This window comes from Rutidosis leptorrhynchoides, chromosome 1, assembly GCF_046630445.1.
Source record: "Rutidosis leptorrhynchoides isolate AG116_Rl617_1_P2 chromosome 1, CSIRO_AGI_Rlap_v1, whole genome shotgun sequence".
Classification (NCBI taxonomy): Eukaryota; Viridiplantae; Streptophyta; class Magnoliopsida; order Asterales; family Asteraceae; genus Rutidosis; species Rutidosis leptorrhynchoides.
In genome coordinates this window covers 372,589,652-372,607,264 of record NC_092333.1, presented here as the reverse complement: position 1 = coordinate 372,607,264, position 17,613 = coordinate 372,589,652, and the positions used below count along the sequence as shown (strand labels likewise).

General features: G+C 40.1%; 1 protein-coding gene across 1 annotated transcript; it reads right to left on the bottom strand.

The window, feature by feature from the left end:
- Window positions 1-8,844: 8,844 nt before the first annotated feature.
- LOC139900501 (uncharacterized) lies at window positions 8,845-9,270 on the bottom strand. Its single transcript, XM_071883270.1, has one exon. The coding sequence runs from the start codon at window positions 9,268-9,270 to the stop codon at window positions 8,845-8,847; it is 426 nt and encodes a 141-aa protein (XP_071739371.1).
- Between the last annotated feature and the right edge of the window lie 8,343 nt (window positions 9,271-17,613).

Genomic DNA, 17,613 nt, shown 5'->3' with positions numbered 1-17,613 from the left:
GGATATTATCAAAAACCTGCATTTGAATGTACAACTAGTAGATGCTTTAGTAGAAATGCTAAAATGCGCTAAAATTTTCAAAGAATTACTTTCAAATAAAGAGAGATTAAGAGAGATAGTTAGCTTACCCTTAAGTGATGAATGTTCATTAGTATTACAACATTGTATTCCCCCTAAGGTAGGAGACACAGGAAGATTCACGGTACCTTGCTACCTGCAAGCTATCCAATTCAGCAATGCGATAGTAGATCTGGGAGCCATTGTAAACCTAATTCCCTATTCATTATTCAAAAAGCTAGGACTTACTGATTTATGACCCACCAGAATGACTATGCAACTCGCGGATAGATCAGTTAAGATTCCTCGAGGAATAGCTGAGGATGTCCTAGTCAGAATGGATAAGTTCATATTCCCCGTTGATTTCTTCATTATGGATATTGAGAAAGACACGAAGGTCTCACTCATACTTGGCAGACCATTCTTTAATACTTCCAAAGCCATAATTGACGTACACGAGAAATCACTGAAATTAAGAGTTAGAAATGGAGTAGTCACATTCAATGTTGACTGACTCACGATCCACCCCCGTGAGGAATATATCAATCTCCCTGATTCTTTTCAGGAACTCGAAAACGAATATCTGGAAGATACCATGGCTATATGCAGTCAAGATTAAAATTCTAAGGATCTGTTCTTTTCACCTCCTAAAGAAAATCTCGATAACCATTCAGCCATAGATCTTGGTCAACACAAATCTCCCCTCTTCGAAATTAACTTTTTCAGCAAAACTAGCCATATAGCACCACTAGGTCAAGGTATTCCATTACCTTTGTTAAGGAGAAGACCGAATGAAGAAACAGATTTCATTCCGGAATTCCAGGAACCGTAGTTAAATAAGAACTGTGATGAAATTCATGAGCCAACCTTCAAAACTAAAGAAGAAGTTTCTGAAGACGAAGCATTAAGAAGGACAATTTCCAGAACCAAAGAACAGATAGCAACAGTGACCACTATTAAGGATGAAGAATCAGAATTCGAGGAGAGGTTTGACTCATTAGATAGAAAGGAAATAGCAAGAATGAAGCCATCTATCGAGGAACCTACGAAATTGGAGCTAAAGAAGTTACCAGAACATCTGGAGTATGCATTCTTAGAAGGAGAATCACAGCTCCCTGTAATCATTTCTAAAGATCTCAAGCCACATGAAAGGGCAAATTTGATTAATGTTTTTAAATCACATAAGAAGTCAATTACTTGGAAGATTTCCAACATCAAAGGAATCAGTCCGAACTATTGCACCCACAATATTTTCATGGAAGACGATTTCAAACCATCAGTTCAGAGGCAAAGAAGGTTCAATCCAATGATTCAAGAAGTCTTCAAGAAAGAAGTCATCAAACTTATGGACGTCGGTCTGATCTATCCTATTTTCGATTCACCATGGGTTAGTCCTATTCAACTGGTACCCAAGAATGGAGAAATGACCGTAATCAAAAATGATAAAAATGAACTTATTCCAACACGGGAGCTCACCGGTTAGAGGGTTTTCATAGATTATTGTAAATTAAATGATGCAACCCAAAAAGATCCTTTTCCACTTTTGTTTATCGTTCAAATGTTGGAACGACTATCAGGAAATGAGTTCTATTGTTTCCTTGACGGTTTTTTCGGCTACTTTCAAATTTCTCTCGATCCAAAGGACCAAGAAAATAGAGCCTTCACCTGTCCTTATGGAACATTTTCCTACCGACGCATGCCCTTCGGGTTATACAATGCACCTGCTACATTTTAGAGGTGTATGGTAGCTATATTCCATAACATGATCGAACATTGTATGGAAGTCTTTATGGATGACTTCTCGATTTTCAGTAGTACCTTTGAATCGTGCCTTTATAACTTGGACAAGATGCTCACCCGGTGCGAAGATTCTAATTTAGTTTTGAACAGGGAAAAATGTCACTTCATGGTAAAAGAAGGGATAGTTTTAGGACATAAGATATCAAAGTCAAGAATAGAAGTTGTCACAACTCTAGCTTTTCGACTTAAGTTGTCTAGTTTGACTTCTTTAAAGTTACAATTTCAGACATGACGAGTAAATTTATTAATCTATGTCTTGGTTTATTTTAGGGTTTGTATAGCCCTAAGGGTGCATTTTAGGTTTTACTTGATAGAGTATTGCTTCACACATTTTGCATAAAGACATAAACTTTAACTTATCATCATAAACCCTAGCATTGTAAATTATATATTTTATATATATTAAACTAATAACAAAAATTATTAACTCAGTATTTAGATTAAAGACTTAAAATAATTTCATTTGAACATTTGATCATAAGATAAAAACATTCCTACACTTCATCATTTTCACAACTAGTCTTGATTTCTTTGTACTTAGCCATTTCTTTCACTTAACTAACCTTGATCTATCTTGATTAGAACCTAACCTTAGCTTACTTCCTAAACCCTAAACATATACGTAAACATCTTAGAATTTACATATTAAAAGACTACACAAGTACATGTACACTTGCAAAACCAAAAATTGACAAGATCATCACACCATCATCATCACCATCGTTTTTCATCATCATCATCATCACATACATCACCAAATTATCTTCTCTAATACTTCCTAACTAAGCAAACCATCATGCAAAACATCATCATGATCTGCATTTAAGGCAAGAGGTGAGTCATCTTCCCCTTTGCTTCTCCTTGTTCAAAGTCCCACACCCATGACCACCACCACCTCTATATAAGCTTGCTTCCATCTCCCATTCTCTCATTTGTTCATTCTCAAATCTCTCTTAACATTTCTCTACTCTTAAATACAGATCATAAGCTATCATTTGATCATCTTATTTAAGCATTAGGAGTATATTTCATCAAGGTATAACTAGCGATACTAAATCTATTCATCATTTCTAGTCAAAATCAAGAATTTTCATGGTGTAAAAGCTAGATCAAGAGTGTTAAAGCACTCAATGATGACTATATGGCTAACCATGATCTTGATACTAGATCATTAAACTTAAGATCTCTATATGTCCAATGTCTTAAAATGAAGTTAAAATAAGAACCAAAGTGGTTAAAGTTTGTAAAACTCTTTTGTCTTTGAGCTGTCCAAATTTCTACTTGAAGTCTAGGACCTAAACACCAAAATATGTTTTCTCTCTGGAACTCATGAATTTATATGATGTTCATATATATGTTTGAGACTTCTAGTAAAGATTTCATGATTTATATCTCAAAGGGAAAGTCATTTTAAAATTTTATTTGGTGAAATATGTTCAGATTCACAACAATCTGACCAAGTGTCTAAGATTCATGTATAGCTCAAAATATAAAATAGATCTTGAACCAAAGTCTTCTGATTTAAGAATTACACTTAATAAGGAAGCCAAGGACAGTAAAATCACCAAAATCCATTAATAAATCATTAGGATATAGTCCTATATAGTGGACACAAGATTTTATTGAAGTTATAAATTAGTATAAAACCTTATCTCCAAAGACAAGGTTAATGAAGACTTAGAGACTATTCCTTTTGAGAATAAGTACTTTTATATGTTCTAAGACTTCTGTAAAGTTCTTGAGTCAAATTGATAAGTTTTATTATTAAACTTGCATAAGATCTTGTAGTGTAAAACTGGATTGTTTTGCACACTTGTGAAGAAATGAACTTTTGACCAACTTATGTTATGAGTTTAGAGGCTAATCTTACATTGTTAGAACCTACACTCTAAGAGCTTTCCAGAGATAGTGAGTTCACTTAAAATGGATGTCTAGACCAATAGAAATACCTACACTTATGTCATGATAAAACTAGTCAAAAACAGTCTACTCTTAAAACTATGAACTAGTAACTTTTGAAACCGAGAACCGAATTGGACATGTAAGATTACTTAATGGATTGATTCTAAACCTAATATTAGTACTATATTAGATAGTATGACCTCTGACCTTACAAAATTTCATTAGGTCTCAAGCCCGGAACACCGAACACAATCTGACCGATTACTGTGAACGCTTCGCACCACATTACTTGTGAGTTCGTAGTCCCATTTTTAATCAATCTTTTATACTTTTGGAATGAGATAATACTTGTTTATTGTTTTACATATTGGAATCAAGTACTTACAACTATATTCTCTGTTGAGTAATAAAGGTCAATTTAGAAAGATAGATTTTGATATCGCTAATTACCGGTTTGGTAAACGCGAATATTCTGAATAGATCTATTTAAGGATGACTCCTCACATCAGGATAGGCCTACTAGGCTATCTGATGCATAACCTTCAACCATATGCACTTAGACCTTAAGTGACGTTTGTTATCGGGTACTTTTACGTTAACGTTCGATATCGAAAGCTCATGAACTAGAATATCTTTTTAACTGTTTTATACATGAAATCTTGATGTCCATTAACTTATGCATTATAACTAAACCTATGAACTCACCAATTTTTTTTATATGAACTCACCAATATTTATATTAACATTTTTAACTAAATCTATGAAGGTACATATTTGTTTTGAACTTGTTTCAACTTTCCTAACAATGTCTTGTGCTGATTATATTGCTTTATTTCGTGATTGCCTATGTAATGTTGGTGTGACTTCTGCGGGGGCACATGCATCTTCCCGTACGGTTCCGTTGTTGGAGGGGGCTGCCCCCGGGAGAGACTTGAGCCAGGTGGCTGGGGAGGGGTCAGCTACTGAAAGGGTTTCGGCCCAAGGACATCGTCCCGACAAAGAACCTGTGGTGGGCGCCTCCCGAAGAATGTTTACGTTCTACCCGACTGCAATATCGGGCCTTTCCGTGATCTTCTTCGTTGTGATGCTTCAGACTACCCGATGTATAGGGATTACCTTGACTTTATTACTTTTTTGACTCTGAAAGAGGCTTTGGCTGCTCTTTCCACTGCCCAGGCACAACACTTGCGTTCTCAATTTGCCATGTTTGCTCAACACCTTGCGGCTGATGAACTGAACCGGAGCGAGGCGAATGCTAATCGCATTCATGAGCATTACGTGTTGTTTGAGAATAATAACTGTCGCATGGTGGAATTGTCAGGGACGATTACTCGTCTTGAAAGGGAGTTGGTGTCGGCAAAGGAGGCCTTGGAGCCTACCCGGGATGAGCTACGTGTTTCCCAGGAAACACAGGAGTCGTTGAAGGTTGCACTTGCCCAAGAACAGGAAAAGGTCGACTTGCTTTCTGATGACAATAAAAAGCTGTCGAAGAAGGTGTTGGCCATATTAGGCGAACTTACCTGCCTTAAACACGGTATTCCTGTTCTTTTTACCCGACTCCTAAAGTCATCTATTGTTCATCAGCCGTTCAATGCCTTTATTGAGGCCATCAAGAAGTTAACTACGTTTGAGGTGTTGAAGGTGGTGCAGTGTTTCTTTCCGCCTGGTAGCGCTGCCCAAAAGAAAAAGATTGACTTGAGCGCTACATGTGTGCAGGATTGTCATCGGGCACATGAGGCTCTGATATAGGCTAAAACGTCACGTTTTCACCCCGGTATTAAGGCATAAAAACAAGAAAGATTCGAAATTTGTCGGAAAAATACCCACTTCGTCGGTTAGAATTGAAGAACAAGTAATTACAAAGGCGATGCAAAAAGAATCAAGAGAATCGAAGCTAAAACGAAGATTCTAGAGCGAAAACGGTGAAAGACAAGAAATCAAGTTACGATCAAGGAAATCAAGGCTGACCAGCACCAAAAACAGCCATCCATACGGCCTACCAATATGGAGTACGGCCTGCCAAACGGCCCGCCAAACAGCCCAACAAACGCCCCCAAGAAACGGGCTTCTAGTCAAATGGGCTGCCAAATACGGGCCACCATACAGCCTGCCATACGACCTGCCAGCCGTATTTTGGCAAAATCCTAGTCTATTTAAAGGGTCTTTGTCATTCATTCCAACACACACTTTAATTCACTTCTTTCTCTCTCTTGTACAATATTAGTCATACTCTCAAGGCCTTCAACTCCGTGCGGGAAACCTAGTACCCGGAGAAGAACGCTGATGATTGTATTAGGAGCGGTCTGGAGTCTTGAAGTTGTCACTTTTGTATTCGAAACTCGTTTAATCTACTGGTACTTCTATCCTTTATCTTATATAATGTTTTATGATATTGTTGCCATGATTAGCGAGTAGTTATCTTTAGTGTATGCTATGATGTAAGCAGTTATAATGCTGAAATAATATTATGGTCTGTGTATGCTATTGAAATGCTTTCCGATTATGCTTTACACTCAATCGCTTTTCCATCTAATAGAACGTAGTTATAGGATCTGTTATTGGGAAGTCGCGAACCCCGATTTAGAGAACACTATCTGTGTTACCCCTTGGTAAGAGAAGTCTATCGGATACAACGTAAGATCGACTGAGGCACACCGGTTATAGTAAGTCTATCGAGCTTTGGATTCCGACTGAGGACTCTTTCGTAGTGAAACATCTGACTAGACCCTTAGTACATTGTCTGTCCTAGACCATGCTAGTGTAGTCATTAAGCATATAAACTTCGAAAGTGCACGCTGAAGCACAGCGATTGTTGTAAGCTGTACCTCTGCTAAGTAAGGCCATAGAACCCGGTTAGTGTTGACCAGTACACTGCACCATAACGCGGCCTCAAGCATTGAACCCCGCTTGAGGGATTCTTAGTTAATTAAGGAACTGTTTGTTTAGACACATAAAGGATTGGACCGTTAGGATAACCGAACATGTTCATCGAAGTCAGGTTGACTTGGTCATGTTGTTCTTTATGGTTGAACTCTTTTTAAGGGCCTAACTATCTTTTACCAATCATTAATGAAAGCATTGAAATGCATCACGTCTCTCGGATATGGTAAACCATGTATTCTATTATGCTTAAGAAAGTTTAGACCATTTCGAAATGTTAGTACGTCACCCAACCGAGTCGCTCAATTGGATGAGCCGTCTGAACGTGTATGCCTGGAGTCAGACTACACGGGCATCAGGGTTAAGGGACATTGCTGTCTATTCAGAATCTTCAAGCCTAACGCAGTACCAAGTGACATGTCTTATGACAGGGGCGTTTAGGACCAGTGTAATGAATACAGGGCCTCTTCCTATTCATGAGCCAGCATTCCATAATCTCAACAGAATAACTGATGAAGTCATAGTATGCACTCACTTTAACCTTATCTGAATTACAAATTTTATCGCATTTACTTTATCTGTCTTATAAATTAGAAAATCCAAAAAGAAATATTCACTACTCCCTAACTATCTTAGGCTTAAATATAGGTTCGATTCTACTGATATCTCAAAAATACGACTCTAAGTCATACTTCCCTTACTTATAAGGAGTAGTAAGATTTTGGCCCCACTAAATATAAATTTAAAACAGTACCTTCCTCCCACTAGTGGCTGATCCTGGTGAGCCGTGACCTGACGACACCGCGCGAATAAAAACCGTTCGTTTCGGCCATATTAGGCTCTCGGCCGGATTAGTTTTGAAGAACTAGACAAAATATGTAGGGACGAGAACTCATCCGTTGAGGATATTGTAAATTACCAACCGTAGAGATAATGCACTCGGTTATATTTTGTATAATTAATTTGAGTTCTGTATTTTGTTGTATGTTGTGTATACACTAGTTTACTTTGCTGTGAGTTACATATGTTGTCATGACAAAAACGTAGATATCTAGACTACGCGTGAGTCTGGTCGAGTTGTTTATACGGTAGAACTGGACCACCACTGATATGGCCGGACATCCTTGTTATCCATTAAGGTTCTTCAAGGGGTGTCCTCCTACCAACGAAAGCTAAAAAGCATTTCTTCTTGCGGTAGGTCTGATATATGCCGAAAGACTTTTGATTTTACTTGTGTCATATTCAGAGTCGTTACAGTGCATAAGTATATAGAATGAAATTTTATTGATGACTTATACATAGAAATTATTTGAGTACATAAGTGCTTTGCATTTCTACCATCCGAGTGGGTGATCAGTCCTCCCGGTCGCAGATAAGTTACACGTGATATTTCTTCAAATGGAAGGCATGCTAAGGGCGTTGTATCGGAACTCCATCTGGTGTCTCTCTAGGTGGTATGCATCATACTCAGTTATTCCGACAACCCTGTAGGGTCCCTCCCATCTTGGGCCCAATTTTCTGACGTCTTGCTGTCAGCTGGCCTCGTTGCTGCGTAACACCAAATCGTTTAACTGAAAGTCCAGTGGCTTGACTTTTTTATCATAGTGGTTTAATTTGTTGTTTCTTCTCAGCTTGCCGGATATGTGCTATTGTCCAACGTTCTTCTAGAGCATCTAAGTTTTCTTGTAATGCGTCATCATTTTGTTGTGCATCGAATGTTGTTATTCAGTCAGTTGGGACAAGCACTTCGGCCGGTATAACCGCTTCGGTTCCGTACACTAGAATGAAAGGTGTTTCGTTCGTACTATCTTTCGGTGTTATCCGGTGTGCCATAGTACATGTTGGAGTTTGTCCACCCATCTGTGTCGGTGTTTGCCCAATCTTGCTTTTATGCCAGCAACGATGTCCCTGTTAGTGACCTCGAATTGTCCGTTGGCTTGTGGATAGGCCACAGAAGTGAATGACTGTTGAATGTCCATGTCTGTACACCAGTCTTTAAGCCGAAACGACAAACAATGTCCTCCCATACAAAGGTCAAGATTTTTCTTCCCGTAATCGTGCTTAACGGTCTCGCCTCAACCCTTTTAGTAAAGTAGTCGATTGTGAGTACTAAAAATTTAACATTGCCGACACCTCGTGGGAATGGGCTTACAATGTTGATCCTCCATTTGCAAAAGGCTAAGCGGCATGTATGGGAATCATGTTTCAATGAGGGGATCTGTTGACGGGAGCATGTATCTGGCATGCCTCGCAGTTTACGATCAGGTCATATGTATCTCGGTACATGTATGGCCAGAAATAACCCATTCTCTTGATCCTGTTAACTATCGTTCGGTAGCCGGAGTGCGTTGAGCAGGCTCCCTCATGCATTTCTCGTATTATCTCTTTGGCCTGTGCCGGGTCAACGCACCTTAAGTAGGGCTCTGTGAACGATTTCCTGTACAGGATGCCGTTTTTAAAGTAATACATTGGTGCCCGCATTTGTATCCTACGAGCTTGTAATTTGTCTTCTGGTAGTGTACCGTCGGCAAGATATTTTATGAAGGGTGTCATCCAACATTCTTCTTCTGTTGTGATCGTCGCCATGAGGGTATCCTCTTCAGTTGACTTTCTTTCCAGTACTTCAACCATAACTTTTTTAGTGAAATGATTGTATAGCAAAGAGGCAAGCTTGCTAAAAGCATCTGCTTTCTTGTTCCGATTACGAGGTATTTGTTTTATTTCAAATGCCGCAAAGGTGTTGGTTAGTACCTTTGTGAGCTCTAGGTATTTTTACATCGATGTGTCTCTTGCTTCGAAGCTGCCGTTTAACTGGCTTGCCACCAGTTGGGAGTCGACATAAGCTGTGAGCTGTCGCACATCGATACTTTTAGCTAAGCGTATTCTGGCTATTAGTGCTTCGTATTTGGCCTCGTTGTTTGAGGCGGCGAATTTCAACCGGATAGCGTAAGTTATTTCTTCTCCGTTTGGGGAAACGAGGAGTATGCCTATGCCAGCCCCCTCCTCACTTGATGCTCTGTCCGTATATAGTTCCCAAAATTCGTCCATCTCTCTTCTTGTAGCTGTGGTTTCGCCCTGCTTGATCATGTCGGAAGGGAGCTCTACTAGAAAGTCTTCTATGACTTGGCCCTTGACTGAATGTCTCGGGAGGAAAGTGATTTCGTGCTCTCCGAGTTCGATTGCCCATTTTGCCATTCTTTCGGAGATTTCTGGCCTAGATAGGATGTGTTTAATTGGTTGGTCTGTGAAAACTTGTATCGAATGCGCTTGAAAATAGCGACGGAGCTGTCTGGCTGTGTGTACTAAAGCGTAGATTAGTTTTTCCATGGCCGGGTAATTTACTTCTCCGTTTTGCAATACTTTGCTTACAAAGTACATCGGTATTTGAATGTTGCCCCTATCGGAAATTAGGACTGAGCTGATTGCCTCAGAGGAGGCGGCCAGGTATACTGTGAGGGTTTCACCCAGTATAGGTGCCGTTAATACTGGCAACTCTTTTAAGAATGCCTTCACATCCTAGAAAGCCCTCTCGGCCTCATCCGTCCAAATAAAATCTTTTTTGTTCAGGCAACCCTTCAATGTCTGGAAAAAAGGGAGGCCTCTGTCAGCAGCCCGTGACAAAAACCTTGTGAGTGCCGCTAGTTTCCCTTTTAGGCTTTGCACCTCTTTTTTACTCCTTGGTGACTACATATCTTCAATTGCTTGGATTTTCTTCTGGGTTGCTTTGATTCCTCTCGCAGTGATCATGAAACCCAACAATGGCCTTCTTCCATTTCGAAGGAGCATTTTGACAAATTTAATTTCATATTGATTTTTCGTAGCGAGTCAAACGTTTCGATGATGTCCAAAATCATTTGCTCTTATGTTTTGCTTTTGATGATGATGTCGTCCACATACGCTTTGATATTTCATCCGATTTGGTTTTTGAATTCTTTGTCGATTACGTGTTGGTACGTTGCTCCGACATTCTTCAACCCAAATGGCATTTTGGTATAGCAAAAAATACCTTTGTTCGTGAAGAATGCAGTTTTTTCTTCGTTGATTTCTGCCATTGGGATTTGTTGGTAACCCCTGTATGCATCCAGGAAGCTTAGGAACTGAAAACCTGAGAGAGACTCAACTTTCCAGAAGATTTCTGGCAGAGAGTAATTGTCTTTTGGGCATGCATTGTTAATGTCTTTGTAGTCGACACACATGCGCCAAGATCCGTCTGCCTTTTTTACCATCACGGGGTTCGCCACCCATGTTTGATATTTTACTTTTTTCATTATACCGGCGTCAACCAGTCGTTATACCTCATTTTCCAGGAAATCGCTACATTCTAACGCCATTGCTCTTTTCTTCTGAACGATCGTTGTGATATTCGGGTTTACGTTTAGCCGATGTTGGGCTATTTCGCGTGGGACACCCGTCATGTCGGATGGTTCCCAGGCGAAGACATCTATATTTTCTGCTAAGCGTTTGCAGAGCGTATCCTTTGCGTTGGTTCTCAAAGTAGCGCCAATCTGGATTCGTTGGTTTGGATACTTGGGATTTGGGGATACGTAGCCGTTATCATGGACTACAATATCACTGCTTCCTTTAAATATTTGCATACATTCGATTGGTTCCATTTCTTGCATTCGGATTGTAGCGACTCCAGCTGGAGTCGGGAACTTCAGCATTCCGTGTACAGTTGACGCAATTGCACCAACTTCTGCATGGCGTTACGTCCCAAAATAACGTTATACCGTGAGTCTGTTTTGACTATGGCGAATTCGATGTCCGCCGCACTTTGGAAGGGTAATGTTCCTAAAATGACCTCCAGCATGATGGAGCCCACCGACCAAGTTGCAGCACTGTTGAACCCTGCCAATGGCGAAGTTGCGGCTTTCTTCTGTCGTCTGATGTTTTCTGGTAGCTGCAGAAAACAATGTTCAAACATGACTTCTGCCCCTGCACCGGTGTCGGTGTATATTTGCCCAATTTGGCAATTGGAGATATGTGCTCATATAATAACAGGGTCCGAGGATGGGTTGATATTAAATAATGAGAGGAAGACGATGGGTTCGTGCTTCCATTTTTCTAACGCCTCTGATTTTCGTCGTATTCCCACGACCCATGAGTGAATCATATGCACATCCGCGTCGCTGGTGCTGTGTATGCTTGTTTCTTCGTTTTCCAGCTCATCATGGCGAGTTGTGATTAATTTTGTAACTTTAGATAGCGCCATTTGATCAAACCAAAATCGTCTGGTATGAATAGATTTCGGGTTTGAGTGCTTGATTTGGGAGAAATAGTAAGCCGAATGTTTTAACTCCAATAATTGTGCGAACTCCGATTTGGAATCTGGATTCTAAACGAATAAAACAATCGATTAAATTAACCATATTCGATCAGAATCGAATAAGTTAATATCTAAGAGCGAGGGGTAATTCTGACGATGCTCGGAGCACCGGACGGAATTGGTTTTAACGACTAGAGTAATGCTATCGTCATTGATTTGGGCAGAGTAACATTAATGCATCCTGTGTTATGTGATTGGTGATCTTGCTCACATATTTAGAGATGTTTAGGAGGGAATGGTGATGTGGCACATGTCCCTATCATGGTTATAACGAACTTTGCTAATTCCGAGGGGTGATGTGGCACATGTCCTTTTCATGGGAATAACAGATCCTAACAAACGTTCCTATATTTGCGGGTTGCGTGGCATGCAAGTTGCTTGCATGCTCGCTCCGGGATGAGGTGTATGTTCCTGGACGGCGCACTTCATCCGGGATGGCATGTTCGACCCGGGAAGGTGGCCATATGTCGATTTGCAATGCTGAATCAGGAGATGGTGATGGTGTCGGCGGCATGTTGGTCCAGCTAAGGCGTCACAGTGCTTTCTTTCTATTCGGGAAGATCTTGCCTCCTATTTATTCCTAGTGTTTCTTCACGGTTACAATCATTATGACTAGCTATGTGATGCCAGTTACGTGTGTGTCATCCGGGCTAAGATTCTATATACGTTCCCGACTAGCCGTTTACCCGGCGTGGTAGAGTTTCCGAGATGATTGTCAGGAAGGGATCCCTCCTCCGGGATGGACCGTGTCGGGAAAGGTCCAAGACGGTTGCTATGTATTATCATCGTTTTTGAGACGGATCATTATGCGTATCATTAATCGACAAGTTGGATTGTCATTATGCGTATCATTAGGTTGATACTTGCTCCTAAATCTGCTAGCACATGAATGGTTCCAGATTGGTTGATCGAACACGGGAAAATGAATCGTCCCGTATCTCCTATCTTTGGCGGTAGAGAGTTTCTGAGTAATGCCGAGCATTCTTCACTCAGTGGAATTTTGTTAGAATCTGGTATCCTCTCCTTTGTAGAAAGAATCCTTCGGATGTATCTCCTCTGGTTGGGAAATTTGGACATGGTGTCTTGGAATCTTCCATCAAGTGTGAAGGAATCAAGCTTGGGTTGTTCTTCCTGTAGCGTTCTAGGATAGGGTACACGAACTGGAGTTGCAGTGGGCAGCTTCTGAGTATATGTTGATTTGTTCTTGAGCTTAGCTGACCTTCTCCGTAGTTCTTCCTTAGGAATTACGGAATCCATTTGTTTAGCTTCCTCTATGTGGGGATTTTGGATAGTATTACTAGGTAACCTTCCTTGTGGTCAGGTTTTAAGGCATTATGATAACTGTCTGATCTGTGTTTCTAGGCTTTTGAGCAGAGCCAATTGGTTTCTCATTAGTATCTCTGTCTGGTCTTGCCTTGATGCAGTTCTCTGATTTAACTGTTGTTGTCCTTGAATGAACTGAGTCAACTGATCATCAGCTTCGAGAGTGAGGTTGGTTACTTTTGTAATTTAGGTGGTTGGGGAATTTTCCTCAACTGGTGGACTAGTGAGTGGAAGTAGTTGATCGTAGGACAATTGAGATTGTTGGGCTGGATAAGGTGGGTAACGATAGCGAAAAGGCTGGTTGCTTCATTGAAATTGGTTAACCCTAGGTTGTTGATTGAATCCGGGATTTGATTGCCGAGCTGGGTATTGAACGTAACAAACAGAACCGTAAGGGTTCTCGTACTCAACTTGATATTCTTCAGTGGGTTACTGGTTGGTACAATTAACACAGGCCTGAGCCAGTTTAACCTGCCGCGGTTGCATCTTTAATTCTTCGAGTTGTTTGGCGAGAGATTCCATCTTATCTGTGAGGGATTTTATGGCCTCTGTTTGATTATTAAATGCAGAGAGTGGGGCAGATGATGAAGTTGTTTGACCACTATTCCAGTCATGATGATGCATTGTCATGTTCTCGAGCAACTCCCATGCTTCGTCTACGATTTGGTTCATCAGATTTCCTTGAGCTGCGACATCAATCGTCGTCCTATGATTTATTGTAAGACCATTGTGGAAGGTGCAGATTTGGGCTGACCGTTCTAACTTGTGATTAGGGCATTTCTTCAGCAGGGTTTTGAATCGCTCGCATGTAGTGTAAAGAGATTCATCATAACTTTGTTGGAAGTTAATGATGTCATTCTTGAGTTTGGTTTGTTTAGAGGAATGGAAATATTTAGTTAAGAATTTAGTAGCCATCTCCGTCCATGACGTGCTGGACTCATTTTCCAGTCCGTCGAACCATGTTTGTACATGATGAGTGAGAGAACAGGGAAACAAGTATAGCTGGACTATATCTTGTCCTATCCCTGGCTGTTTGTAGGAGTTCGGAAGGGATATGAATTTATCAAGGTGAGAATGAGGATCGTCATTCGGTAGTCCATGAAATTGATAGCCATTTTAGATGAGCTGTATGATGTGATGTTTTAACTCGAACAAGTGTCCTTAGATCTCTGGGAATCTGATCGGTCCTCCTCGACCTTCAATCGAGGGTTTGGCATTTTCTGCTAAAGTAACGTGTAACGCCATTTGATTTCTGATTCGTTCATCCTTGCGTGGTTTAGAGATTATTGCGTCTGGATCAGGTACGAAAATCATCGGCCCTAGTCTAGATCTGGTTTTGGTCATACACTGGGTAGGCCTTTTTGTTTTTAGATTTTAAGCAAATAAGCTAAGTTCCTAATTTAATCTAAGGCAATCTAAGGTAATCTAAAGTAATCTAAGGTAGTCTTAATTTAAAGTAGTCTAAGGTAATCTATTCTAATTATAAGGTAATCTAATTATCCTAAGTTTAGATATGTTTTTGATTCTTGCTACTGATTCCCTGGTATTTCGATAACAGAGCTTTGCACGAACTATTCAACAAACCAAGTGGCCAGGCTGACTACAGAGAGGCGGGATCCTTTTGGTTCCAATATAATTGGAGACTGTCCGGAAAATCCAACAACCAAATCCGTTTATAGTTGTCTTTCTTAGACACCACTAAATGCTTGTGAATGAGTTTGATAAAATCATTATTGCCTGATTCCAGTTCCTCGGCAGCGGTACTAAAAACTAGCTTCCCTCTTGATATGACCGAAACAGACGGTTTTATTTATGCGGTGTCGTTAGGTCGCAACACGTCAGACTCAGTCACCAAGAGGGGGGTACTGTTTTAAATTTATATTTAGCGGGACATAAATCGTACTACTCCTTATTATGAGTAAGGGAAGTATGACCTATGGTCGTATTTTTAAGAAATCAGTAGAATCGAACCTATATTTAAAGTTTAAGATAATTACAAAGAGGAGTAGTGGTTACCTAATTTTGGGTTTTTATAAGACAGATAAAGTAAATGCAATAAAATTCGTAATTCATATAAGGTTAAAGAAAGTGCATACTATGAGGTCATCAGTTATTCTGCCAGGATTATAGAATGCTGGCTCATGAATAGGTAGGGACCTTGTATTCACTACACTGGTCCTAAACGACCCTGTCGTAAGACATGTCACTGGGTAATGCGATAGGCTTGAAGATTCTGAATAGACAACAACGTCCCTTACCCCGACGCCCGTGCAGTCTAACTACATGCATACACGTTCAGACGGTACATCCAATTAAGCGACTCAGTTGGGTGACGCATTAACATTCCACAAAGGTCTAAACTTTCTTAAGCATAATAGAATACTGGGTATACCGTATCCGAGAGACATGATGTGTTTCAATGCTTTCGTTAATGATTAGGTTTAAAAGATAGTTAGGCCCTTGAAAAGAGTTCAACCATAAAGAACACCATGGTCAAGTCAAGTTAATTTCCATGAACACGTTCGGTTATCGTAACGGTCCAATCCTTTATGTGTTTAAACAAATAGTTCCTTAATTAACCAAGAATCCCTCAAGCAGGGTGCAATACTTGAGACTGCGTTATGCTGAAGTGTACTATTCAGTACTGACTGGGTTCCATGACCTTACTTAGCAAAGGTACAACTTACAACAACCATTGTGCTTCAGCATGAACGTACGATGTTTATATGCTTGGTGACTACACTAGCAAGGTCTAGAACCGACAATGTACTATGGGCCTAGTTAGATGTTTCACTTTGAAAGAGTCCTCATTCGGAATCCAAGGCTCAGTGGACTTATTACAGCTGGTGTGCCTCAGTTAAACTTACGTTGTATCCGATAGACTTCTCTTACGATGGGGTGACACATATAGTGTACTCTGAATCGGGGTTCGCGACTTCCCAAGAACAGAGTCAGTAACTACCTTCTATTAGTTGGAAAAGCAATTGAGTCTAAAGCATAATCGGAAAGCATCTCAACAAGATATACAAACCATAATATTATTTCGGCATCATAACTAACTACATCACAACATACACTAAAGATAACTACTCGCTAATCATGGTAACAATATCACAAATCATAATAATGAAAGACATTATATAAAGACAAAGGATAGAAATACTAGTAGATTAAACGAGTTCCAAATACATAAGTGACAACATCAAACTCCAGAACGCTACTAATACAATCTTCGGCGTCCTTCTCCGGGTACTAGATTTTCCACAGGGAGTCGAAGACCTTGAAAGTATGACTAATATTGTAGAAGGAGAGAGAGAGAGAGAGAGAGAGAGAGAGAGAGAAGTGAATTGAAGTTGTGTAAAAATGGATGACAAATGCCCTTTAAATAGAAATGGTTTTGGTTGGCATACGGCTACCAGGTCATATGGCAGGCAATATGGCAGGCCGTATGGCAGGGCCGTATGATCAAGCAAGCCATTTTCTGGGGCCGTTTAGATGGCAGGACATTTCTGATGTGGACAAGTCATATGGCAGGCCGTATGGCTTGCTGATTTGCTTGTTTCTTGGATCGTAACTTGTCTTTCACCGTTTTCGCTCTAGAATCTTCGTTTTAGCTCCGATTCTCTTGATTCTTTTTGCACCAGCTTCGTAATTACTTGATCTTCACTTTTAACCGAAAAAGTGAGTATTTTGGAGATAAAGCTTGGAACTTTATTGTTTTGGGCCTCAATACTGGGGTGAAAATGTGACTTTTTAGCCGATATCAAATATCCCACACTTTGACTTTGCTTGTCCTCAAGCAAACTTTTCTTTTAACTTCAAGAAATCTTTTCGGAGTTTCCTTTCTATTGGCCTAAGCGGTTTGCTTTTTACAAGAGCAAAAAATAAGGTAAGTCATCTATGTTACGGTGGAAGCTATCTATGCAAGCATGCGGGGAGGTTACATGACTTAGGCTAGCTTTCACGGGTCACTCAAATCTCACAAGTTTTTAGGGTTCCCTATAGATCTAAGAAATGAACTCACTCATAGCCAGTCATGTTGCACCCATCGTCATAGGCTTGATAAAGACTCAAATCCTTACTACTAAGCGATAATGGTAATAACCATTAGCTTCTAGGTCATTTATCAATTTAGAAAAAGGAATTTTGGAGTGGTGGTGAAGTTTTTTAAGGGGTGTGAAAAGGGTAAAATAGTCTTTTTAAAGACTTTTATTCTGAATTTTGGAAGTGAAAGATAGATAGGAGTGCTGGTAATTTTTTTAGTAGCACTTTTGTACTTTTCTCCTTTGGAGTGATAGGCTTTTTTCAGTCGAGTTCTTCTTCGG

What these genes read in the sequence shown, in the direction of transcription:
- LOC139900501 (XM_071883270.1), bottom strand. Translation starts at nt 9,270, where the DNA reads ATGGTTGAAGTACTGGAAAGAAAGTCAACTGAAGAGGATACCCTCATG.